This window comes from Mustela erminea, chromosome 1, assembly GCF_009829155.1.
Source record: "Mustela erminea isolate mMusErm1 chromosome 1, mMusErm1.Pri, whole genome shotgun sequence".
Classification (NCBI taxonomy): Eukaryota; Metazoa; Chordata; class Mammalia; order Carnivora; family Mustelidae; genus Mustela; species Mustela erminea.
Genome location: NC_045614.1, coordinates 138946071 through 138972732, shown reverse-complemented (window position 1 = coordinate 138972732; position 26662 = coordinate 138946071). Strand labels below are relative to the sequence as shown.

At 44.4% G+C, this 26662-nt stretch overlaps 1 protein-coding gene across 2 annotated transcripts in view; it reads left to right on the top strand.

Annotated features, from left to right (window-relative positions):
- Positions 1-26662, top strand: part of KCNAB1 (potassium voltage-gated channel subfamily A member regulatory beta subunit 1) — a 389892-nt gene that overhangs the window by 360585 nt on the left and 2645 nt on the right. For both annotated transcript variants that reach the window (XM_032344007.1, XM_032344012.1), the window contains exons 9-13: positions 6318-6403; positions 7296-7416; positions 9253-9347; positions 17416-17536; positions 22422-22510. In XM_032344007.1, the coding sequence (XP_032199898.1) occupies positions 6318-6403; positions 7296-7416; positions 9253-9347; positions 17416-17536; positions 22422-22510 (512 nt within the window). The remainder of the gene's footprint in view (positions 1-6317; positions 6404-7295; positions 7417-9252; positions 9348-17415; positions 17537-22421; positions 22511-26662) is intronic.

Sequence of the window (26662 nt, the reverse complement as noted above, 5' to 3'; positions counted from 1 at the left end):
GTTAAAACCTCTGCTGTAGGCTCAGGTCATGTTCCCAGGGTCTTAGGATTGAGCATCCGGCTCTCTGCCCAGCAGGGAGCCTGCTTCCCCCTCTCTCTACCCGCTTCTCTCCCTACTTGTGATTTCCATCTGTCAAATAAATAAATAAAATTAAAAAAAAAAAAAAAAGGATCTGTTAGCAGTTAGGTTGAATCATGTGAATGACATTGTCAATAGTCAACCATTTCTGAACTCTAAAAATGGCAATTTCATTGGTTAAAAATATTTGTGAATTAATCTGTAAATGTTTATGTTTTAAGGTGGCACCTTTGCTTGATAGGGATTTTTTCTTTATTTTTAATTATAAAACATGATAACACATTTACAGGAATTTTCGGAAGACTTGGAAAACAAGAGAACAAAATTACATATAGTTCCACCATATAGTATAATTATTATTTTGTGTATTTAACTCTTAGCATTTTATAAACATAGTTGAAATATTTAGAATTGTTAAAAATACTGAGGTTTTAATCACACCTTAAAACAATGAAGAGGAACCTACAATGGATTATCTGTAAGGTTTCTTTTGTTTTTGTCATTCTGTGTCACTATGGCCAGATTGAGTCCATTTTTTAATCAAAACACTAAATTTTGCATGTTTTTGTCTGAAGTTCTTATGGTTTACTGTTCATGCAGTATAACTATTTGCTTACAACTTTTAAAGGTCAAAGGAACGTTTCCCATGAAAGATGGTTTAATGTCAGCAACTATCTTTTTTGGATGACGGCCAATTTAAAAAAAAACATGTTTATCAACACATTTTTGCACTCAGTTTTATGAAGTCCATTAGCATAAAATGCATATTTGAAAACAAAGATAACCTACATTACTGAAAGAAGAGTGTCAACTTTTCTTTTTTGTAACTAAAATGTTAGAAACTGAGCCTATTTGAGAAGAAACACCGGGGCCATATCCTGCTTGCTTCTTACTCAGTTTGTGTTACAATTTTAGAGTCACGAATTGATCTACACACATTATCTTATCTCAGACTTTGAAGAATTCCACAGGATCAATATCGTCCTCACTTTACAAATGGAGAAATGGAATACTCATAGGAATGAAATTGACCTAAAACATTCATAGAGCCAGCTGTGTGCTAAGGATACAGGAAACAAGAGAGAGCTTCATGTGGCCTATGGGTCATTGGGAACAAGAGAGAGCTTCCTGTGGCCTGTGGGTCACAGAGCAATGATTATTTCAACCTGGAAAGGAGTGCACGGGGAAGATTTAACGAAGTTTTTCAGGAGTTCAGATAGTGTTTCTCAAACTTCGTGGTTTTAGAGCCGATGAAAATAACACAAAGGCCCAGGCTCACTGAAGTAGGCTAGGATCTGGACCTTTCTGCCATCCAGATTCCTCAGGTGATTTCAATTCATACTGAAGTGTGTGTATATGCATGTGGGTGTGCGTGCATGGACGCCTGCATGCCACAGTGACTGTTTACATATGTGTAGAGTAAATAATTAAAGGTGAAATTACAGCATGAAGCATTTAGACGAAAGAGCAGAAGAGGAAATGTAGGAGGAAGTTTGTACAGCCTGAAATGGCTTACTTGGGAATGGTATAAAGCAGTGGTTCTCAAAACACACCAGAAAATCTTGGAGGGCTGCTTAAAATACAGGCTACTGCACCCCACCACCCACTCTGAATTTGTAACTCAGCAGGCGCAGAGCAAGGCCCCAGAATCTGCATTTCTAACAAGTTTCCAGCTGCTGATGCTGCTGGCCCAGAGGCCAGACTTCCGGACAGTGTGTAGAGACAAGCGCAGTAGTTCTAAACCTTGACTGCACTCTAGAAAAGTCTGCAGTGAGTTTTTAAAAGCACTGACGGTGGGGCCTCAGCCCTAGAGATTCTGACATAATAAAGCCTTGGTGGAGGGCAGCGTAGTTCTTAAAAGCTCCCTCCCGGGTGGTTTTTTTGTTTGTTTGTTTTGTTTTGTTTTTAAAGATTTTATTTATTTATTTGACAGAGACCTCCCGGGTGTTTTAATGCACCGTCGCAGTTGAGAACCATGGGTGCTCTGGCTTCCGGAATAGCAAAGAGGGTCCCATCCAGTCCTGGGTTGCCAGATTTAATCCTGGTTGCTGCGTCTCTTTTCCCAAAGGCAGGTGCATGCAGTGCTTGTAATAATCTCCCTCACATCCTTTTCCCACCTGGAATCCACGCTCTAATGAGGATGTTTCTGAAATGCATTTCCGTGAATAAGAGTAAAACCGGCGAGACTCCACGGATTTTTTTTTTCTTTCAACAATGCTGCCCTCTTGTGTTCCTAAATAGCTGAAGGATGTGAAAGCCCACTTCAGCCACCAGAATGGCAATTTCCAGCTACAAAGCTAAACAACTCGGGGGTGGGGGGGTGTCTTTGAAATTCAAAAACAACAACAAATTTAACATTCATTAAGCTTAATTTTTAATCTGTGGCAGCCCCTCGCTTCTCCCACCATTTCCCCCTGCATTCAGTGCTGCAGCCTCCTCCAAAGATAAGAACTACGGGCATTTTCTTCTTCACTCCACCAAACCCTTCTCTGCAGAGCCAGAAGCACAACCAATCAGGGAGCAAGAAATTACCATCAATTAAAGTATCTGGGGGCATTGGAGGGTCTCACATAGGCTTGGCCATACTCAGAACCATTCGTTCTCACCTTGTCCTTTTCACACACCCACCTCTTCTTCACTTGATTGATAGCTTATTAAGATTAGAATTTATCACGCGGGGGCTCCCATGTCTCCCCACAATGAGTTCTACACACCTTCTGGAGCTCTGCCCTCTGGATGGTGGGTCTTTTGCACCTCACAGGTACTGCCCGCCCTCTGCCTCACTTGATCAAGCCTCCCTCTCTCTTTCCCTCCTGCCCCAGCCCCCAGCTGGGGTCATCACTGAGTCCCTCTTTTGAAATCACTCCCAATGGCACGCAGGCTTATTTTTAGGTCTCCCATCTTTAAAATGAAACTCTCCTTTGGCCCTAGGTACCCCTTCAGCTACTGAGCCATTTCTCTGCTCCATTCACTTCCATACTTGGAAAGAGTCTACTCAGGTTGTGTCTAAAGCCCGTCCTCCCCCTCCCCACCTCTTTCCTCCATCTGCTCCCACCTGGCTGTGGTCCCATGGCACCACTGACACTGAAATGGCTCTTCTCATGGCCAGCAAGGGCGTCCCTGGTGTGTGCCAAAGGCAGCGGACACTGCGTTGTACTCTCTGAACGCTCAGTGTGTTCCACTCTGTGGGCACAGCTCCTTCTCCAAGCACGCTCTGCTCTTAATTCTGCAACATCTCATGACCTGGCTTCCTTCCTACTCCTCTGGCCGCGATGAACCGGAACCCAGCCCTCCTGGGTTGGCCTGTAGAACCTTCTCTGTGTCCACGGCAGACTCCCCTTATGTGGTCTTATCCACGGCTATGAATTTAAAGACAACTAATAGACTGATCAGTGATATATAGGTGACCTCCAGCCCGGGTTGCTGTCCCTGTCATTTGTCCACTGATTTCTACTGGACACCTCCCCCTTAGTATCTCACAGGCATCCCCATTCATTGCACATTCAAAGAGGAAACCCATGATTTTTCTCCCGAAACCTATTGCTCCCTCAGTCTTCCTTACCCCTGTGAAGGACCAGATATCTGGGAGTTCGTCTTGATTCCTTCCTTTCCCTCACTTGCTACATTCAGTCCAGTCTCAAGGGCCAGCAGATTCTACCAAAATATATTTTGAATCCATCCCTGTCTGTCTGTCTGTCTTTACTATGACCAGCCACCCTCATCTCCTGCCTGGAATACTGCAATTCCCTCCTCAAGATCTTCCTGCTCCCTTCAGTCCTCCCCTCACCACGGATCCCCTACGGCAGAGTCAGAAATAGTGCTCTAAAATGTAAACTACGTCCTCCTGTAGCCTTCCCACTAAACTCTGAATAACATACAAACAACATGGTTTGCCCTCTGCCAACTGTCTCTTCTACCCCTGTCCTCCTCCCTTACTCAGCCCCCTGAGCCATTGACCACAATGGCTGCCTTCTGATTGCGAGAGCTCTCTAAGCTCTGTCCTGCACATGTTGTTCCATCTGCCTAGAAGGAACGCTCTTTCCTTGTTCTTCACATGGATGGGCTCCTTTTTTATTCTTGATGCCTTAACATTACTCCTCAGGGAAACCCTCGTGACCTCATTCCTTATCTCTAGTTTGTTTTCTTCACAACACTTTACATCTTGTATTTACTTCCTTGTGTACATCACCCTCTCTCCCTCTCAACTCTTGACTCCCTGAGTCCAAGAGCTCTGTATTTGTTTTGCTCACAGATGAACCCAGCAACTGGCAGAGTCCCTGGCAAAATTAGGTTTTTAATATGTGCGTGTTGAATAAGAGAACAAAGGTACAGAAAGAGCCGCAAGCGCCATTTCCTCTTACTGCTCTCGTCAGAGCCAGCCACTGAACTGTCCTGCGCTCAGCTCACTGATTACAGAATAGAGACGGGGCACCTTGGGTTCAATTTATCCTCTGTCAGCCTCAACAGTGTTTGCCAACATGTGTGATTCACCACAATATCCCCCGCCCCAGCGCTGTGGACCTTTAATGAATACTGCTGATGAAATGAGCCCCTCAGGGGCACCTGCGTGGCTCAGTGGTTTAAAGCCTCTGCCTTCGGCTCAGGTCATGATCCCAGGGTCCTGGGATCGAGCCCCGCATCAGGCTCTCTGCTCGGCAGGGAGCCTGCTTCCCCTCTCTGTCTCAGCCTGCCTCTCTGCCTACTTGTAATCTCTGTCAAATAAATAAATAAATAAATTTTAAAAAAGAAGAAAAGAAATGGGCCCCTCAGCTCTGAAGGAAGTGGGGTGTGAAGGGAAGGGGGCCGGGGCAACCACAGAGGGGTCCAAACAGAGCGAAGGCTTCTGGGAAGAGGTTTAAATAATGGCTCTCTGCTTCCAGAAGTGTTCACCATAGGCATTCATTTACAGTAGTATGATAAAAGGAAAACATTTCATAGAACTTTCTTGTATCTCATTTGCTTTATAAAGGGAAGAGGAACTTATAGTCTGAGTTGCTGGTATTTGGGAGTCTTTCTCAGAAAGAAAAATATTTTTCTTATAAGTCGAATTCTACCTCTGTTGAGTAGACAATGGTGAGTAAAAGCATTCCATCTTCCAAACAAAGAAACCAAGGGCAATTTAAGAGCCAAACAAGCAAGGAAACCAAGTCCCCAACCCTGGCTGTCTCACTCTATATCCTGTCCCTTACCAGCTTACACAGTGCTTGCTCATGAGAAATAAAATAAGAATACATCCACCTCAACTCAACTCTGAGACAAGGATTTGATTTTTCTGAAGAACTTGTACTGTACAGGTATTATTAGTAGGACACAGAGAAGTCTGAGGCCTGCGACCCCTTGAAAATATTAAATGACCTGGCATTCTGGGTGTTTGACGCACTTTGTGGGTCAAATCCAGCCTTGTCTTTGGCTTTTTACACCACTGAACTTGAGGCTCTCCATGCTCTCTGGTTTTGTGTCACATCTAGCTGGTGCCAAGAGGATTAGCTCAACTCCAGCTCTCCATGGAAAGGATTCATTCTCCTGTTTAGGCAATGTGATGTCAACCTGAAAGAAGCCGATGAGCAAACTCTATGGGGCCAGAAAGCCGGCCCCGGTGAAATGCATCACATGGATGTCTCAGAATAAAGTTAAGTTTGACAAGGTCAAGGACAGGGTGTGCCACTGTGGGCTGGGAGCCACTGTGGCTCAGCTGTTTGTGCAGCATTTAATATGTTTATCTTTCTGCTAAACATATTGTTGTTGAATCATCTCTATTACACAGACACCCTGTGTGAGGCCCAGCTCTGCAAATCCAACACACAAAGACAGGCCTTCTATCCTCAGTGACCTTACATTCTGCAAAGTCAAACTAAATGCTTCCTCTTACTTCTCACTTCGGTAGGGTACCCAGTCTTTGAGAAAGGTTAATCATATGTTCTTTTATAGGGCAGCAACCATGAAGTAATAGAAGTCAAGGAAGAATTTAAAAGTGGTCATCATGTCTTTAATATAATTTAGTAGTAGTACTGCAAGCTGAAAATGGAAAATCGGTTTACTCCAAAGAACCAGCAGCCTCCAAATCATCAACATTTCTTGTTAGACTATTATGTTGTCACCAATGTCCAAGTAATTTTGTTAATAAAACAAATAATTGCATTAAACTTCTAAGCCATGGGTGGGGGGGTGAAAAACACACCAAAGATCACATAACTCCGAAAAGTAGAGAAACTAATGAAATGCTATTTGGCCTTCTGTAGAAATTGTTCGAGCCATGACACATGTGATAAACCAAGGAATGGCGATGTATTGGGGGACCTCTCGGTGGAGTGCTATGGAGATCATGGTAATTTCATTTCTATTTTTAAACGGCCAATACATACTTTATTGCTGTTTTTTCAGATAATGTGTGTAAATTACAAGGCCTTTTGCAAACTTTCCTAACAAACACCATAACACTGGAATGCTATGATTGATTCTGTCATTTCAGGGATGGATATGGGGTGGGGGTGGATCTCATCAGCTCAGAATACAGCAGGGAAGTTGCAGGTCTCTAGCAGGAATCATATTCTAGCATGCTCTTCGGTGGCAAGATACAATGAATACAATTCATTGTATGAATGAATTCATGAATTTCCCAGCTAATGATAAACATGAACAAAACAGTCTGGCTCCCTTTTTTAAAAACTGTATTAAGTAACTGTACTGTTTATAACCTGCTAATGACACATCATTTCTGTATATTAGTCTGCGTTGTATTTCTTTAGAAACCAAAATTGGTATTGTCATGTACTATGATGCTTCACATACAGACTAATTTGTCCTGGACTTTACCCAGCCCAGACCCTCCCCCAAAATAATAAGGATTTCCTACATTTGATATTGCTTGTAGTGAGCCTGATAGTCACAACTTTGCTTATTACTTGGCATCCTACACGTTTCTTGGTTTGTATTGATTGCATTAAAATAAAGTGTTTCTCCAAACTGAAGGTTGCTGGGGGTGGGGCAGAGAGGGATAGGGTGGCTGGGTGATGGCCCTTGGGGAAGGTATGTGCTATGGTGAGTGCTATGAAATGTGTAAGCCTGATGATTCATAGACCTATACCCCTGGGGCTAATAATACATTATATGTTAATTAAAAAAATAAAATAAAATGAAGTTTTCTCATGCATTATGAATCACAGAGTAGCCTTATTTCTCATGAGTATAAATTCAGTTGCAATCTTATTTCTCTCTAGGAAGCCTATTCCGTAGCAAGGCAGTTCAATATGATCCCACCGGTCTGTGAACAAGCTGAGTACCATCTTTTTCAGAGAGAGAAAGTGGAGGTGCAGCTACCAGAGCTCTACCATAAAATAGGTAATCTTCACCATCAAATTTGCTGATTATTTTTAACAATAGGAGTATCAGTCATCCAGAAAAAAGTGTTACCGAAATGCCTTCCTTAATGGTCCTAATTAACATAGAGATTGTGTCAATTATCCATTTCAGAGCCTGGAGAAGAATCGGATGTGCCCACAGGGCGGTCTATAGGGTATTACTGATGAAATCCAAGTGGCAGTAAATTGTGACTGGTGTATAAGCTGTACTCAGGAAGTGTTCAAAAAATGCATATAGAAAGAAGGGCAGAAACAATGAATAAACTCATTTTTTTCATAGGGTGCTTCTCTAATCAAAGCATGCATCTTTGAGTAGATTATAACTGCCTTTCCAAAAACAACTGTGGATCTATACATCTTTATCTTATCCCCTGTGCCTGGAACGAAGTTAGACCAGAGGAGTTCACGACTGCCTGACAAGCCTAGCACCACCTGTCTGTGTAGGAAAATGTAATATATTTTTGGATATATATATATATATATATATATATATATATATACAAAAGCAACTCAGAAAAATATTTCTATTGTTGACTTCCATAAAGTCAACATTTATTGAAACATCCTTAACAATAAACATGAAGGGCTCTCAGGTGAAAGCCTGTTTCTGATAACAAAGTGGCTGCTTTAGAGCTCCACAGACCCTCAAGCCTTCCTACATCATTAACTGAAGTGTTTTCCATTATAATATATGTGCACCTAGAAATGCCACTTATGGGGCGCCTGGGTGGCTCAGTTAGTATATATATGAATATATATATATTCATATGTATAGAATATATACATAAGCATTTTGGACATCCAGGGGTGCCTGGGTGGCTCAATGGGTAAAGCCTCTGCCTTCGACTCAGGTCATGATCTCAGGGTCCTGGGATCCAGCCCCATATCCCACATCGGGCTCTCTGCTCAGCGGGGAGCCTGCTTCCCCCTCTCTCTCTCCCTGCCTTTCTGCCTACTTGTGATCTATCTCTCTCTGTCAAATAAATAAATAAAATCTTAAAAAAAAAAAAAAAAAGAATTTTGGACATCCGAAAAACAGGAATAAGCCACATTTTCAGCCTAGATGTAATCAATACAGGGTCCAGAGATAACTTTCTTTCTAAAAAGTAGAGATTCCTAAAAAACAGAGCAGGAAAATGCTGGGTTAAAAAAAAAAAAAAAAAGAATAAGACCATCAACAGCAATAAGGATCACTGGCATTGTTAGCATTTGCTTTGTGTTTCGTCTGCAGTAGGCACTGTGCTGCCATGGACCAGGCTCAGGGGACAAGTGAAGCACTGAGACATTCTCCTGTGCAAGTCAGTGCTGGTCTCAGAGTATAAAAAGAAGCATCCATCTTGGACATCAGCAAAGAATGAGGGAGCCACGTTTTTAGGCTTGCTTGGCTTGAAAACAAGGCCCGCTCCCTATAACTGAGAGTACATGTTCAGTTGGCTTACAGATGAACCACATCCTATAAATAACTAAATTTTAGGGGTGCCACGGTGGCTCAGGTGGTTTAGCATCTGTCTTCAGCTCAGGTCATGATCCCAGGGTCTAGGGATGGAGGCCCGCATTGGGCGCCCTGCTCAGCAGGCGGTCTGCTTCTCCCTCTGCCTCTGCCCCACCCCACCACTCGTGATCTCTCTCTCTCTCTCAAATAAACAAATTATTTTATAAATAGATAAATATTAATGGAAAGATGTATGCTGGTATTAACTTACTTATCTGACTTGCTGTTTTCCTGTGACTAACCGAGTCCTGTTTTAAACACTCTCACCCTTTTAATCTCTGTTTGCACAAGCAACTTAATTCCGTTTTTTTTTTTCTTCTATAGGAGTTGGAGCAATGACATGGTCTCCACTTGCCTGTGGAATCATCTCAGGAAAATATGGAAACGGAGTGCCTGAAAGTTCTAGGGCTTCACTGAAGGTATTTTCCCCCACTTCTAGAAAAGAGTCTGGAGATGGGAGAAGGGGATGGAAAAAGTTTGAACAGAACAGCTCTGCAGCAGCCTGTGGCTTCCTGGCTCAGGCAGAGCATGGCCTTGGCCAGGCCAGTGTCCTCAGGTGGGCTCCCCCAAGCCCCAAGAAGGCCTCTGCTCCAGGGCCAAGTATCAGTCAGGCATTCATAATCTGTAAGCACAGAAAATTCTCCTCCTCTGCGGACTGGGGGAAATGCCCACTGCCCTGGTTGGGTTTATAGGGCTTAAATCCCTACGCTGTTATTTCTTCTTATGTTCACGAAAGCATTTCATTCCTCCTTGGAAATTGATGAAATGTAAAATCCCTTTTCTTTGTAAGAGGATCTATTTTTACTTTTCTTGACAAAACAATTGGGGCAAACCCATTGTAGCTGAGTCGGGTTTGAGGCGGATTGATGTTGTTTTGGGGTGGGGGGTGGCAAAGAGGGAGGGTTTGGGAAGCAGATACAAAGCCAGGCAAACCTCTGTCTCTGGGGCTCAAGGCTGGTGTTTTTGCAGAGATCAAAAGGCCACACAGTCTTACAATTTAAATTCTTCTCTGAAACAGAAAGATACTTGACATCACTGACATAAAATTATTTCCGTTCAGAACATCTTGCTGATTAATTTGTTGGAGAGTACTCCAAACATCCCTCATTAACAACGTGTCTGTTTTTAAAAACTTGAGACAACGTGTAATAACATTAGAATCACAAATGGTAATGTCAAGGGAGAAAGAGAATATTGGCATTTAAAAAAAATTCAGACATGGCAGAGGCCCCTAAGGAGCAGAAATCTGACACAGCCTCTTGTTTCCAAAGTTAGCAGGAGGACAGCCCAAGTTAGGCCTGAACCACCAACCCTGTAACCAACTTGTTGGGACGACTGTGACCTTCGCTAATCAGAACCATTTCAAAGCTCTAGGTCTCCCACTCCTTCTGCTTGTTACAGTTGACCTATTAGCTAGTTTGTTCTCTAAAATAATATCTCCTAAAGCATGGTGACATGCCTATTTCTAGCTTGGCATTATCACAAAATATAATTATCCTAGATATTAATTGTGCTCTTGCTTCTGAAAATTGCACATTATTCTGAACCAAGTTTAAATAAGTTAGCGAGGAAAAACTATAAGCATCCTATGGAAGAATATATGAAAAGAAAAAGGCAAAAAAGAAAGTGAAGAAGAAAAGGAAGCATTGAAAATTGCAGTTTTACTGGGCACCTCCTATTTGCCAAGCATTGGGCCTAGCATTTTTATTCATCTCCTTTAATCTGTACAAATTAAATAGATACAGATGACTCTTAATCAGATGTGGCTAAGCATGTTGCCTTACATTTTTTCAGAGACTTTTTAAAAAGATTGTATTTATTTGAGAATGGGCGAGAGACAGAGAGCACACAGAGGGAGTGGGAGAAGCAGACTCCCTGCTGAGTAGGGAGCCCAGCACAGGGCTCAATCTTAGGACCCTGGATAATGACCTGAGCTGAAAGCAGACATTGAACTGACTAAGCCGCCCAGCCACCCTTTCAGAGATGTTTTTAAGAACTCAAAGTACTTCCGCAAATGCTGAGTACTGGTTCTCAGACTATCCTTATAAGAGGGTAAACCTTTCCAGATATAGAAACTGAGCACGAAGAGGTCAAATAATAATCCAAGAGCATAAACTCCTAATAGTTTATTCTAGAACCCAGGTTTCCTGGCTCTGTTTATCTCCCCTGAAGACATTTCTGTCTCCCTACCAACCCAGGTTTCTAATGGAGGAAGAAGCAGCTGAACTGTACTTGGAGTTTAAGACTGGTTGACCTCTGTCATTGTTTGGAAGCAGCTTACATATGGCAAACAAACAAACAAACAAAACAAAAAACCTTTCATACCTTTTACAAATGAATTAACAAAGGAGAAAGTAAAAAAAAAAAAAAGTAAGGAGGTACAAAATACTGAAGGTGGCTAAGTCCAAAAGCAACTCAGAAAAATAATTCTATTGTTGACTTCCATGAAGTCAACATCTACTGAAACATCCTTAACAATAAACATGAAGGGCTTTCAGGAGAAAAGCCTCTTTCTGATCACAAAGCGGCTTCTTTAGAGCTCCACAGACTCTCAAGCCTTCTTACATCATTAGGCGGAATGTTTTCCATACTAATATATGTGCACCTAGAAATGCCACTTGCGGGCGCCTGGCTGGCTCAGCTAGTGTAGCATGCAGCTCTTGTTCACAGGGTCATGAGTTCGAGCCCCACATTGGGCATGGAGCCAACTTAAAATAAAAAAATAAAATTGCTTTTAAAAAAAAAGGAAAACCATTTCTATAGAATAATTGAAGCAAAAAATATAAATAAATAAATAAATAAATAAATAAATAAATAAATAAATAAAAGATAGAAAGCTAGGCAAGTAAGATAAATAAGCTGGCAGCTTTTACCTCCCCCCACCCCAAAGAGAATAAATGGCTGGTGTTTTACATCAGCTATTCCAAGTTATACCAATAAGATAGACACGATATTTCATGCTGTTGTTAATTACTGAACTTGTATCTGAAAGATACAGTAACGCAGTGCGAACCTATCTAGGGGTTTTTTAGAAAGTATCACAACCTGGGGGTCTTCTGGGTGGCTACATCTGTTCTACCACTCTAACAGTGACTTCTGTATCTTTGGTCCCCACCTCTGTGTTCACTGCCTAGCTGTACACTACTACTTCTTCACATGTCTGTTAGACATCTCCTGTGGGCATTAGTCATACCTAGTGGAATCTATCATCACCCCCAGAACCTACCCTTCCTTCTTGGTTAATCGTGCCTCCACCCTCCATCTGGCCATCCCAGTCAGAAGCCAAGGGTTATGTCAGACTGAGACCTCTCTTCCTTCACTCTTGTCTGGTGGGGCCCCCACTCCTCCAGACCACCTCCTGACTCTCAGAGCCCATTCCCTGCACATTTCTTCCTTATTTATCTGTAGTAACCTCCCATCTGCACTCTCTAATGTTTTTTTTTTTCCTTTTGTCAACTATTATGTCCAATTATCTTTCCTTTTGTTATCACTGTAACCAATTATCTTTCTGACAGACTAATCTGACCATATCATAACCCTGCTTAAAATCTGTTATACACTTCCCAGTCATTGCTTATAGGACAAAACCCAAACCCATAGAAAAGTATTCAAGGAAATAACCTTGGGATCTAAGTGGTGCCCACTTTTCCGCTGTGGTCTCTCGCCATGTGATATCATTGTACTATTCATCCAAAAGCGCTGTACTCTCCTTTGCCTCCTACAAATGCCCTTTTCATCTTGCACTGGAGCCCCTCCTCATCTCTAAAGATAGAGCTTGGTCGTCTTCATCTCTTTGAAGCCTGTCCTCACTTTACAGAGCTGAATTATTTGCATCTTCTTCTATTATTCTGTTAACTCTTCTTACCGAGAATTTGCAGAATTCTCTCATTTCGATCGATCAAATTTAATTCAACTAATTTCATCAAAGACGGGGAGCATATACTCACTGGGAAGGCTGGAATGGGGATGGTCTCAGGGTTGACTCAACCATAGACTTGAACATTCTCGGGACTCTCCATCACCTCTATTTCTCTCTGCATGTGGGCATTGTCTTCTACTGCAAACGAGTCCTCTCCATGAGGCCAGGAGTGGAAAAACTGGTGTTTGCAGGTTTACATCCTTACAGACATGTAATGTGAGAGCAGAGACAGCCATCTTTCCTTGGGTCTTTGATCCAGAGAAGACTGGCCAAGCCTTGGGTCATAAGCCAACCTGTCAGACCAATGACAGTGGCCCAAAAGGTAAAGGGCTGTGACCAGCTCCTGTCATGCACCATTGTTAGGGGCATTTTCCTTAAAGAAGTGGTACAAACATGGCTTCTGAGGCAGTCAACGAGGGAGGCACCCCAACTACAAAACACTCTTCAAGCTACCAGACAGTGATTTGTGAGTACCTCTATGACAGACGCTGAAACTCAGAGTCTGGCACATGACAGGTTCTCCATAAATGTTTGTTGAATGAGTGCAGTGAGCCATAACGTATTATCAAAGTCTGATCAACGGACCAGGTGTATAGCTTTTAAAGAGATGTTTTAAATAGAAATGAAAAGTGCAATAAGATTTATGGCCAGCTCTTTCCTGTTGCTGACAAAATGTCTTACAGAAAAATCATAAAAATATGTAACACCCCCGCCTCCTGGTCAAATGAAAATAGGAAGATGCAAACTTAAGTCAAGGTGAGAGAAGAGGGAGAGGCATTTCGAGTACTCCAGGCGTTCATATTAGGAGACTAAACGCATTGCACAGCCCGGCGTAATTTCCGAAGGAAATTTTTTAGCTTCAGTAGTTTACCTAAAGATTTCCACCAGCATCAAAGGCTGTGCTGCTCTTCTGAGCCAAAGATTTTGAAGTTTAAATTATAATAGTCAGCGATCTTGGATGCTAAATTATTCGAAGACAAAGGCCAGAGATGAAATGTAACTTATTCTGTCCACGGCTTTATAAAGTTGCTGCCTGAGTTTCAATCCATTATTAAGGAACAGCCAACTGTGGAGGCTTCAGGGCCAGACCCACAGACCACTCCTACCCCCAGCGTTAGCTGTAAAATGGTCACAGCATGGAGAGATGGCAAAGAAAATAGGCTTTAGGAAAATTCAGAGAATTTTGTGATTTACATATAAAAGCAATAGCCCCCTAATGTGTGCAGAAAAGCTCACATCTTTCGTTTGGCAAATATTTACTGAGTATCTGGCCAGTACTGGGCTCTGTGTTGAGTGCTGAGGGTACAGGGAAGAAAGCGACAGTCCCCACCTTCCAGGAAGAACTCGGGCACTTGTTAGGCAAGGGGAAGAAATGAATTAGGAAACCATGTGGGATCTACATGCACTGCGGAGTCACACAGGACTGTCCGCAAGGTTGTCGTGGAATAAGGAGGGGGTGTCTGTGCTCATCTGAAACGTTGCAGAGTTGCAGAGCTCTATTTTGTACTCTGGGAAGCCCTGGTTGCTCAGATGCCCCCCCCACCCATCCCGGTCAGTCATACTGGCGGGGCCCCGCTCTGTGGCAAGCACTGTGGCAGGACTGGAGACGTTGAGATGAACGAGAAGCCCATCCCTGCCCTCCTCCACTTAGTTAGAAAGATCAACTAGTGACCAAACCACTGCAGCAAGGGTATAAGCCATAGAATAGGGCCGGAAGAAAAAAAAAATCAGCTTTTGATCCATGGATGACTGCCCAGTCCACACAGCCACACCCACCACCAGTCCTCTTACAAAGAAACACTGGTTCGCTTCCCTATTTATATTTTAATTAAGCCTCCTCTTCTTTCTATGCTAACAGTTTGCCACTTGCAAAGCTATTTATTTCCCAAAACACTTTTGTTTCCTTTGGTATGAGGAAAAGCGGTATAAATACTATGCCTCTACTTTTTCTAAATCCTAGCCTGCTTATGTTTCCCAGTGATTAAAGCAGTGAGGTTTATAGTGCAGAGGGTTGGGGGAGTGACTCAGTAAATGAATGCCTGACGTTCGTTACTTTTAGAAGTCTGTCTCTCAATATGTTACGTCTGCACGTGTGTGTAAAAGCTCACATACACAACAAACTTGTAACTTGATCCTAAGAGTACAAATGCACTCCACGTGATAAAGTTTCGAAAATGGAGTTCTAGAAGTGATAGATAAACCAACCATTCCTTGTATGTGTGGTATATATTGAAACCAGGAATGCAGCTAGTTAGGACAAAAAGCAGTCATTCATCTATTGGTTTGCAACCATTTTCTTTTTTCCTTTGAAGAACACCAAGCTACTGGTCCTCTGAAAGGTGTTATGAAATTAAAGCGAGGGTCAGTAATGTTTTCCCAGTGAGGACAGGGGAAGTAAGTTCAGGGGCGCTCTGACCCAGCACACTGTCTACCCAGGACACAGATGTGGTCAGGGAAGGCTCCTGGGCCCTGATGGCAGTGGTCATTTTCACGAGGCCCAACTCATCACCGCTGGCACCAGCTGTCTTCTCTGGAGAGGTGCTCCAGGCTACCCTTCCTCCTGGAAGCTGAGGTTTCCCAGAGCTGAGGCTGGGAAAACTCTTGGCCATGTCCCTAAGCAAATTCTCAAGGGAGGAGCCAGACCATAAGCCTTTGAGATCTAGGAAGCAAACAGAACTGGGGCAGCTTGCCCTTTTTCTTTTTCACATCTGCAAAATCATTCCAAAAATCATAATACAACATAATGTGGTTACCCTTTTCTTTGGAAATACGGCCTTAGAATGAAGAAAAAAGGACTTAAAAAACAAAAGCAAGCAGCCTATTGAAATCATGTGGGTGGGGTGTCTGTGAGGATTGCTGTCTTTGGGAAGGTAAAGGTCTGTGGTGACAATTATTTCGCAACACAACGGATAAAGTCCACATTGCCACGGAAGGGGAGGTTTCTATTAGTTACAGTAAAACCCATTCTTATAACTATTCGTTACCTTTGGATGTTGCAGCTCAGTGTTAGTTAGTGTTAGTTCTACTGTCCCTCATTTCCTACTAAGAGCAAAATCTTCTGGAAAAGCAAGGCACTGAGATGTTCTAAAAGATATGTCTCCTTAGGAAATTAGCTCACTTTATAGGCTACAGATCAGAGTCAGTCTCTTCTCAGAGGTTTTACAGAAGAGGTTCCTGTTCTGAACTTCCTTACCTTTTAAAGTTTCAATTGCTATACAAAAGATAATACACATTAGGGATAGTCTTTATCCACTTTAAATTTTTTAAAAACATGCTTGGGTACCTGTTAGCTATCCTCTGTCTGCTTCTAGGAAGGAGCTGAAAGCTCACAGGAAGGCCCTGCTGTGGGGCTGCCTGAGTGGCTCAGTTGGTTAAACACCTGTCTTTGGCTCAGGTCATGATCCCAGGATCCTGGGATTGAGGCCCGTGTCAGTGTCAGGCTCTGCTCAGCACGGAACCTGCTTCTGCCTCTCCCTCTGCCTGCTGCCTGCCCCCCGCCCCCGCTCGTATGTTCTCTTTCTTCCCTCTCTCTGTCAAATAAATAAAATAAATAAAAATAAATAAATAAATAAATAAAAATAAAATCTTAAAAAAAAAAAAGAAGAAAGAAAAAAAGCACCACTGTAAGAAAAGGAAACTGGGGGCGGGTGGGGGGGCACCTAGGTAGCTCAGGGGGTTAAGTGGCTGCCTTTAGCTCAGGTCATGATCTCAGATGGAGCCCCACTGTTCCCTGCTCAGTGGGGAGTCTGCTTCTCCACCTGCTCCTCACCCCACTTGTGCTCCCTCTCTCTCTCAAGGAAATAAAATCTTAAAAAAAAAGAAAAAAAAAAAAGAGAGAGAGACTGGCAGTAAATAGAAGGCAAGAGGGAGAAAGATAATTTTAAAAGAATGTTAAGATAATGGCTTTCTTTGACCAAAGTTGGCACCCCACTTTCTTGACAAAAAGGAAACATAGTAGACCTTGGTGAAATGTCAGGGTTTTTTTTGTTTTTGTTTTTGTTTTTGTTTTTTTTGCTACATTCTCAAATTGGGCTATGCAATAAGAAACATCCTTTCCTCCACTAAGCAGGCAATATGTAATGGATTGTATGTCAGGATTTTAATAACTTTCCTGTGTGTTGATGGATTTGAATGGTGACTATTAGTCAAAATCAATCTGTCTTGAGCCAATAATCAAGGAGTGAGACCATGGGGAACATTTCTTTGCCTAAAAGCACAGGCTTCGGGTCACCACGAAACATAAAGTTTAGGGAAGATGATTCAGGAATTCACCATGAGGGTGCTCCTACTTGATTTAACAATCTTTGCCTCAAACCCTTACCAGACACTAACTTTTAAATGCTCTTCTCCCGAGGCACCTGGGTGGCTCAGTAGGATAAAGCCTCTGCCTTCGGCTCAGGTCATGATCCCAGGGTCCTGGGATTGAGTCCCACATCGGGCTCTCTGCTCCGCAGGGAGCCTGCTTCCTCCTCTCTCTCTGACTGCCTCTCTGCCTACTTGCGCTATCTGTCAAATAAATGAATAAAATCTTTAATAAAAAAAAGAAATTTAAATGCTCTTCTCCCTAGTGCTACCAGTGGCTGAAGGAAAGAATTGTAAGTGAAGAAGGCCGAAAGCAGCAGAACAAGCTCAAAGACCTTTCCCCAATTGCTGAGCGTCTGGGATGCACACTACCTCAGCTAGCTGTCGGTAAGAAAACTACCCGGGAGGGGAGGCTCTGCTGGATCAGAGAAGAGTTTTCACGTCCCTGTCACGATAAAGGATCTAGTGTCAGGGCAGACTGGTTACTATTATCTAAAACAACGTTTTCAAAGCTCCCTGGAATTGTCTACATGCTAAAACACTTCCTTCCTTCCTCTATCCCTTAGAACACCGTTTAAATGCGAACAAGTGAAAACACACACATCCTCGTGGTGTCTGGGGTGAGCGCCCCTCAATGGTGGAATGACATGCATTTCTCCTGGCTTCATTTCCCCTCCCTGTGGAAGCTAAGGTGCGGCTGGTGAGAGGCCAGATGCAGGGCTGGGGGTTGCCGGGGGGCCCAAAGCTACCGCCCATGGAAGCCTATCCTAGAGGAGCAGCTTCACTCTACAACTTCCTGAGTGGCCGTGAAAAGTGACCTTCTAACACTGTGGAGTTGAACCATCACGGTCACTGGTACGGTTGAAAACCGCCATGTGCCAGTGCTGTCCAATAGAAATAGAATGTGGCTCACATTCTGGTGGCCATACTAAAAAATTCAAAAGGGAATAGGTGAACTTAATTTTAATGATGGATTTTATTTAACCCAGTAATGGCCCAAACATTATCATTTCAAAATACAATGACTATAAAGTTACTGAGATACTTTACATTCTTTTCTTCTTACTAAGTCTTCAAGATCCAGAACACATTTTAATACCTACAGTACATCTCAGTTCACATCTCCAGTAGCCACAGGCGGCTTGGAGGTGAGGCTTTCGGCTCCCTCCTCCATAGCAGCGCTTTATGCTCACGGTCTCCTTAATCATCAGAATAATCCCGAGCTGTACGCTAGCACTTGTCCTATCTTACAGAGTAAGGAGTATTGGTGATCATTACCTCCACCTTACAAACGAAGGAACTGAAGGGTTAAAAAAAAAAAAAGAGAGAGAGAGAGAGAGAGAAAGAATCCATGGGGTGGCTATGAGAAAAAGAGTAAAATGGGTTGCAGATTTCAGAAAAAGATTCCCAAGGTTTAAGAAACAGCAGGAATTGGGACTAATCTGATATAAGAAGAGATAAGGGGATAAGAAGCCCAAGGTAAGTTCTATGAAAACAACATAACAGAGTAATTGTTAGATGCGAGATCCTTCTGTGGTTGGAAGGCAGGGAATGGCTGCAGCTGGAGACAGACGAAAATGGGAGGTAGTTGGGGAGAGGGTAGGGAATATCGTTTACCTGGGTACATATACATATATACAGGACTTGATTTCATCCTTCCTGAAAAAAAAAAAGGTCGAAGAATAATGTGATTATTAGCATCCCTATAGCTTTAACAAGCACAGTAAAAAGTACTGGTCATTTGACCATGAGCAAGTTATTTAACTTGCTATCAATTTTCTCATCTATAAAATGTGTATAACACAGAACCTATAAATCTGTTGCATAAAGGAAAATTATATATATAAAGCAAAGAGTGGGTGCTCAGTAAGTGGTGATGATGACGATGATGATGGTTTTGCAAAGAGACGCCTTGGACCTACAACTCCACCAATTCCTAGCCATGGCCTGCGGTCAGAGTGACAGAGAAACATGAATTGTTGTAAATATGGTTTTGGGTGGGAACGTGACAGTGCGTTTTGAATTTAGCTCTGAAAGAGGACAGTGTCCTTCTCAAGAGGAAACCTTAACCGGATTTAAACTTTCACTGGATGTTAGATAAACACGAAAGACTCGTTACAGTCTGAGTTTTAGTTAGAACAGGCTTTGATTCTCCTTCTCCTCCCTCTGTGCCCCCAGATGTCTTGCTTGCCTGTCATTTTTTTTCTTTCTTTATAAACAAGTAGTTTTGCTTTTAAGCGCAGAACTCTCAAACCAAGAAATTATTTCCATATTACCTTTGATCTGCTAGAAGGGTGTAGGGGGAGGGGGCAGTCCTTTGGCAGGAAACAAACCACTTGAACCCAAGTGTGGGCTGGCTCCCACGTCACACACCTTCACAGGAGCCAGCATTTACACTTTGCTTGTAGGCTTTCTGGATAGGGCTGGTGGTGACACTTGCTAGAATCATCTGCATGTGTTCTCTATCACGCTGGCCACTTCTGCCCAGTGGGTTCTCCTATGCCCTACAGCCCATGGGGAAAATGGCTGTTGCTGACATTAGGTAGTTTAGGGGCAATAATTTTCCCAGCGCACTGCTTTGACCTCAAAACTTTAATACCAGAGTCAAAAGAGTTCTCTAAGCCCAAAGCAGGAAACAGTGCAGCCGGGGGTGGAAAAAAGTCCTGGATCACTTGGCGTTTTGCCTTTATTAGAGTACTTTGCCCATGTGGAAAGATTTAGTGATTGCCCCAAAAGGCCAGAGCATGGTAACAGCTTAAAGAGTATCTGTTGCAAGCCCTGAGCAAACGGGGCAAGGAACACTTGGGGACACCCATCAATCATCCACGCCTGTGTTTATTCAACAAACATGTAATAAACACCTACTATGTGCAGGTACTGGGCTGGGCGCTAAGCATCCAAGTGCAAATAACACATATCTCACAGCCTGGTGGGCAAGTCAAGAAAATAAAAGAGAACTTTAATACAGTGTTGTATTAAAATAATTGAGAAGGACACAGAGGATTATGGAAATTAAGTAAAATGTAAGGGGTCCCAACCTAGCCTGGGATTCAGGGAAGGGCTCTGGGAGAAGGCAGTACCCATGAGGAGTCTCAAATGGCAAGTAGGTATCAGTGAGCAGAGGGACATTCCAGGCCAAGGGCACACATGAACCAAGGACTTGAGGAGAAAAACAGCATGATGTTTGGGGACAGAAAAGACTTACCAACAGTTTAGTGCTGCTGAAGTCAAAAGCTTCAGGCCAGGAGTGAGAAGACATGAAGCTGGAGAGGCAGGTTTTTGAACAAGTTTGCTAGGATGAGAAATGAGAGCTTCGTCTTATAAGATAATGATGATGTCAGGTGCATGTTGAAGAACTTTTAACCAGGCATGACATGATCAGATTTATACCTGGAAAAAGTGCGGCTTGATGTGTGACAGATTCTGGGGGAAGGGGAGAAGAAAATCCAGTCAAGGGGTGGGAAAACCAGCTGTGAAGGAGAGACAGTGAAGTCCTGAATGAGGACAGTGGCCAGTGGAACCAGAGCAGCCATTCTCAAAGTGTGGTTCCCACAGCCACAGGATGGAATGCTCTTCAGCAATAAAGAAATATTTACTAGTTAATGCTATTAACATGGGTGAGCCTTACAGACATTACAGTAAGTGAAAGAAGTCATACAGAAAGGACCCAGGTTATAGGATTCCATTTAATTTAAATGTCCCGAAGTCATAAAATTTATAGGGGTACAAAGCAGATGAGCGGTTTCCTGGGGCTGGGGGGAGAAAGGGGATGAACTGTAAATGGTGACGGTTGCACATTTGATAAACTTAGGGAAAATGATTGATAAATTTTAAATGGGGAAATTTTACCTCAACAAAGTTGTTTTCAGAGAAAGCATGGTCCCTGGACCAGTAGCATCAGCAACCTCTGGAAGCTTGTGGGATATACTCCCAGCTCCCTGGGGCCCCCACTCCCTCCCCTGTCCTTGTTTCACGAGCCCTCCGGGGGATTCTGATGCATGCTGCAAAGTGAGAGCTACCAGATTACAGAAATATTTAGGAGGAACAATCAACTAGACGTGGCAATTAAAAGGGAATGTGGGTTCAGAAAAAGGACCGTTCCTAAGGCTAAACACCCTGGTTTGGGGGTTAGAAGGCCAGGTTGCTTGGTGATGGCCCCAAGATGAGACTGGGAACCCAAGACAGACTTAGTTGTACACAGCAAGCGATGTGCGGTGCCTGTGGGGCCCCCAGCAGGGGGTCTGGCAGACGGTGTGTGTAGGCGTCTGCAGAGACCTCTAGTTACGGACATCTACCGTATCCACAAGGAGCTTCCTAAGGAACTTGACTTCTGACATGGTAAGAAGGAGACTAGAGGGCTAAGGAGTCCTCTCAGGGAGTCCAAACTACCCTTCTGGACATTTAACTAGCCAAGTATGAAGGGTCAGAGGAGGCTGATTTTAGAATGGGACAAATGTGATGAAGGAGGTAGTAAGAAATTTAAAATTCAGGGAAAGTGAAAAATGGTGGATGCATCAAGTCCAAGAAAAGGGAACAGGAATTGGGTCCAGGGCAGACTTTGCCCTTGAACAGAAACAAGAAACTGGGTGTGGGTGTACGCTTGAGGGTTAGTGAGGAATACTGCACGTGATAGACTTCATTTTCTACATACACTAGGAAGACAGGTCATCTGCCAAGGAAGGGACGATGCTGGATAGAGGGTTTAAGGGTAGAGGTTGCCAGAATGGCAGAGGAAGGAGAGGAGTGAGGAGTTGAAGGCTGGTGAGCGTAAGCAAGTAGATTATCAACAGAGGCTGAATCTCGGAAAAGGAAGGGAGATCCTCAGTCTGCGAGATGTATAGAATCAAAGAACAAGACACCCAGGGTCTACAGGACCATATGTAACATGAGGAAAAAGAACATGAATAAGAAGGAAAGACAGGAGACTGTGGGCCAAGACGGAAATAGGAATACAGACATCTGCCGGGGAGCAGGGTCGGGTGTTTTCAGGAGCAACAGTGTGTTCCTGGGGTGGAGAGCTCTACTGGATACCCTAGCCGCTGGGCAAGTCCTCATGCAGAGCATGTGCCCTAAGCCCTCAATTCGAACGCACAGATTCTACTGAACCCTCTCCAGGACAGGGGTTGCTGCTGAGGTTTTCAATCCTAGGGAGCACCGTCTATCTTCCTCCCAAAGGTTACTAAGTTTCAGTTGCAGCAGTGGGGGTTATAGGGGTTTAGAAGCTAATCAGTAAGCGAAGTGTTCTGACGTCTTGACCACGTTTTCTTCCCAGCATGGTGCCTGAGAAATGAGGGTGTGAGTTCCGTGCTTCTGGGATCCTCCACTCCGGAACAACTCATTGAAAATCTCGGTGCCATTCAGGCAAGTACCACAGCCCTTCCCACCAGGCTCGGGGAGATAGCATGGTCCTCTGCAGATGTCCCCAGGCAGTGTCCCATCTCTCTCCACCTCTCTTCTTGGTTGTGTCACAGCTTCCCAAAGGCTACCTGTTCCTAGTTTGGGGTTGGGGTGCGGTGTGGAGAGGATGGGAATGCAGGCGGCAAAGGCGCAAGCAGCAACACGTACATGGATCCAGGGGTGTCCTCTTACTAAGAGGCGAGATTCTCAAAGCTTGTGCTCCAGGATGGGTTGAGGGACAGTGCATTCTCGGACACAAACAACATGACACCAGGCAACTGGGTTGCCAGGCCTTACCATAAAAACATGCTTGAACCACTGGACAATGTATGTACATTATTTATTCGTTAGTTCTTTACCCCCATTATTTGCCAACCTACAGTGTCGGCCGCCCGCCCTTCTGCTCCCAGAGCATCATGTGTTCCTCCCCATCACAGCATTTATGATCGTGTAGTAGAAACTGTCTCCCCGGCTGGACAGGAAGCTTCCTGAGGTCCGAGACCTGGGTCTTTCCCGCCTCTCTGCTGCTTTTCCAGTTCCTGGCATTACTATATATCCCTTAGCCAGCAGTCAAATACCTGCTGAATGAACGTTTCCCACATTTGAAAGAGGAAATAAGCTCAGCATTCTATTTTGGACTTCCAGGATCACATCTTCCCTAGCAGCCAGTTCAGGACTATCACCCCACTCTTCCCTCCTGCACGGACTAGAACTGGTAGGAGCCCCGCCGACGTACTCCGGGAAGCCAGTAAGGACAGTGAGAGGGGAAGTGGAAGAGAGACGTTCCTGGGACTTCCACCTGTGGAGTGGGTGGGCTACTGTGACCAACCCCTACCCCCAAAGGCCACACCTCAGTCCTGAGCCTGTCCCACTAGCAGCCCGAGGGTACAGAAGAGCCTGCCCACTACTCTTGCCACAGCCACCACCTGCCAAAAGAAGTATGGCTGTATATTTTCCTCTCGCTCCCTGGGGAACAGAACAGTCTCTCCCCTGCCCACTTGCCCCTCAAGCAAACCGTGAACCCTCCCAAAAGGAAACACATGGAGGTGGGAACAAACGTGATTACACTTACAAGGTTTAAAACCCTCTTGGCAAATAGCCCCAGATGTGTTGGGAGATGAACGGTGCCTGCCTGCCTCCCACCGTCGCTTTCTCAGGGCTGTGTAGCGGGATGATCACCTCTGCCCCGGCCACCAAGAACCCCTCCCAGGCCCCCAGCTCCTCCCGGATTCTCTGGGCTCCCATCCCTGCATGCGGAATTGGGGGATGGCTCCCTCTTACAAAAACCACACCTACCTTATATTCACTTACGCGCTGGGAAAAGACGAGGAATGGCAATGAAGATACTAGATATATACTCTGTACACAGTTGAAATCCAATGATTTCAATTCTATCATATGTTTGGCACCACGCTAGGCAGAAAGAGTACTGACCAAAAAAACGGGCCTCTGCCCTCACGAGCTCACAGGCTGGCTGAGAGCGAATTCAGGAATCTGTCCCTTAGTTCATTCAGATCTTTCAGGGCCCACTATGTAACAGGCACTGGAGACCCCATAGGAAACAAGAAGGATGCCATCCAAGCTTCAAGTTTACATTCCAGTGGGAGAGGCAAGTAATAAACATTAAATAATTTCAAAAATATGCACACTATTAAATAACTAAAGAGCGTTCTATGATAGAGACTGAGAAGGTGGGCCTACTTCCGGTGCTGTTTTTGCCCAAGGCCCCTCCGGGATGCATGTATGCTAAAGCCCGGAAGAGGAGAAATGTGCAACACCCAAGCAGGAGCATTCCAGACACAGTGGGGAACAACAGTGCAAAGGCCTGGAGATGGGAAGGAATTTGGCTTTTTCCAGTAACTGCCAGCCTAAGGCTAATACTAATGTGGTCAACGTGTAGTGAGCAAAAGGGACAGTGGGTGCACTGAAGTGGAGGCAGGCAGGAGAAAGACTTCACAGGACATTAAACAGGTGAGTTTTGTCGTACATGCAACAAATCCTTGGGAGCCTTTTTAGAGGGACATGCTGTTATTTGAACTTAAAAAATTGTGCTGGCTGCTGTGTAGAAAGTGGAATAAAGAAAGGCAAAGGCAGTTTTCCTGGTGACAGGAGATGCTGGCTGGGAGTAGCCAGGATGGTGGCCGTGGACGTGAAGTGGATGGATTCCATAGGCTTTGGACACAGACACCATGATTTGCTGGTGGCTTAGCCAAAAGAGGGAGAAACGGAGTTTCCTATCACGCTAACAGAGTGACCACTGCTATACCGGGGGGAGTTCATACTGACTGGGAATGGTTAAAAAAAATAATAACTCCAGGGCTGGGGGAGTATGCCAGGTTGCAAAAGATGTATTTCAGAAGTAAACTCCAAATCCACCTTCCCAAAGCACTTCCTCCCTAGCAAGGCTCAGGCTGATAGCAGGATTGGTGGCAGTGGGCGGGTAGAGATGCCAAAGGTTAAGAGAAAAGGGACCTCCATTCAAGCTGGGAGGCCACTACCTTGGAGGCTTATTACCCTCTCCACCTTTCCACTCCTACCTCACAGCCCAGCACGGAATATTCCACCCTAGGCAAGTTGTGACTGGGCAGCCAGGGGGCACCCAGCAGTGGTGGGATTGGTTGCAGGATTAAGTGCGCAGTGCCAACAGTTGTTAAAGAAAGGAAATTTTTAATGGGAGCCAAGAGAGTCAGCTGCTCCAAGGGATGGAATGTGCCCAAGACATGCGCATGCTAGAGGGACATAGAAATCAGAGCCTCACTAAGTGGGAGAGCGAGGAGCGGAGAAACCACAGCGGCAGGCAGCCTGCCATCACCCGCACAGGTCCCCATCCTAAAAAACCTAACAAGTGGGGAGAAGCAGTTCTCTCCCCCTCCTGAGGCTCCCCATCACCCGCTCAGAGACACCCAGGCTTCTCGGCAGTCAGGTTCTTCTCACAACCGGGGCTCCTCTCCCTTACCACTCCTTCCCCGGTATCCTCAATCCACCAATTAATCCAGTCAGTAGAACAGCAAGGTTGCCAAGCTGGTAGCCTGTGGGATGTTTGTGTAATCTGCAGCGGGTGAAAATGTTTTACAACAGTTGCCAACATTAAAAAACTGGGCGTCTTCACATAAAATCCTGGATGTATGGCTTCTTAAAAATTTAAGTCTTAAAACACTATATATACAATTTTCATGTTTTATTCAAGTAGTTTTACGGTTTCTTTTTTTAATGTTTAAATCTCGGTCTGAAATTTACTTTGGCGTAATGAATGAAGAATTTTTTCTCCTTGCATAGCTAACCCACTATATTTTAGACAAAACTTCCCACAAATCTACTTTCTAGATCTGGGTCTCTTTGTTGCAGTCTCATTTTAAAGAACATACTCGTTTTAATTCTCTGAGCTAAAGCTGGTGGGAAATTAAAACTCTCCCCCTTTAGCTCTGGGTAGGAAAATGTAAGCCAGACCTAGTTTCTCATGTGGAGTAGCTCTACTCTCCTGCCAAACCCTAAGGCTTTTGAGAATAGCACTTGAGTGGAGACAGGGTCACCCCGGCCAACATGATTGCAGCAGAGGAAGGGTGAGGCCGAAACCTCAAAAGTGGCCGGCATAATTGTCTTTTGCCACAGTCCCCACACAGGGTCAGTCTATTCCCATGAAGAAGTCTGCCTTTGTCCCTTGTCTGATGTAATGTGTACCCTTGGTCCCCTTCTCATGATAAATTCAAGCCTTGGGTGAGCTCATCCTCTCCCAGGGCTTCAAGGGGCAGGCATCTCCGTGGTGAGTGACTCACGAACCCTCAACTCCAGTCTTCCTGCCGCCACCAATCCACAGCCCCACTCGGCTGCCTACGAGCCGTGCCTACACGGATAGCCCACAGGCACCTTAATCTCCACACATCCTACTTCAAACCTCTTGTACTCCAGACTACTCCTGTGGTTCCCAGTCTCAACAATCAACATCTCTAACCTTCCAGTCACTCAGTCTTGAAATCCTCACCGGCCTCCAAAGTGTCTCTCCAATCCACTCCTTTTCTTCCCCACTGCCACTAATCACTGCTTTCACCATCTCTGTGGCTCCAGCAGCAAGCAATCTGTACCATCTCTGCTCCCTTTCTATCACCTCCTTCAGACCAC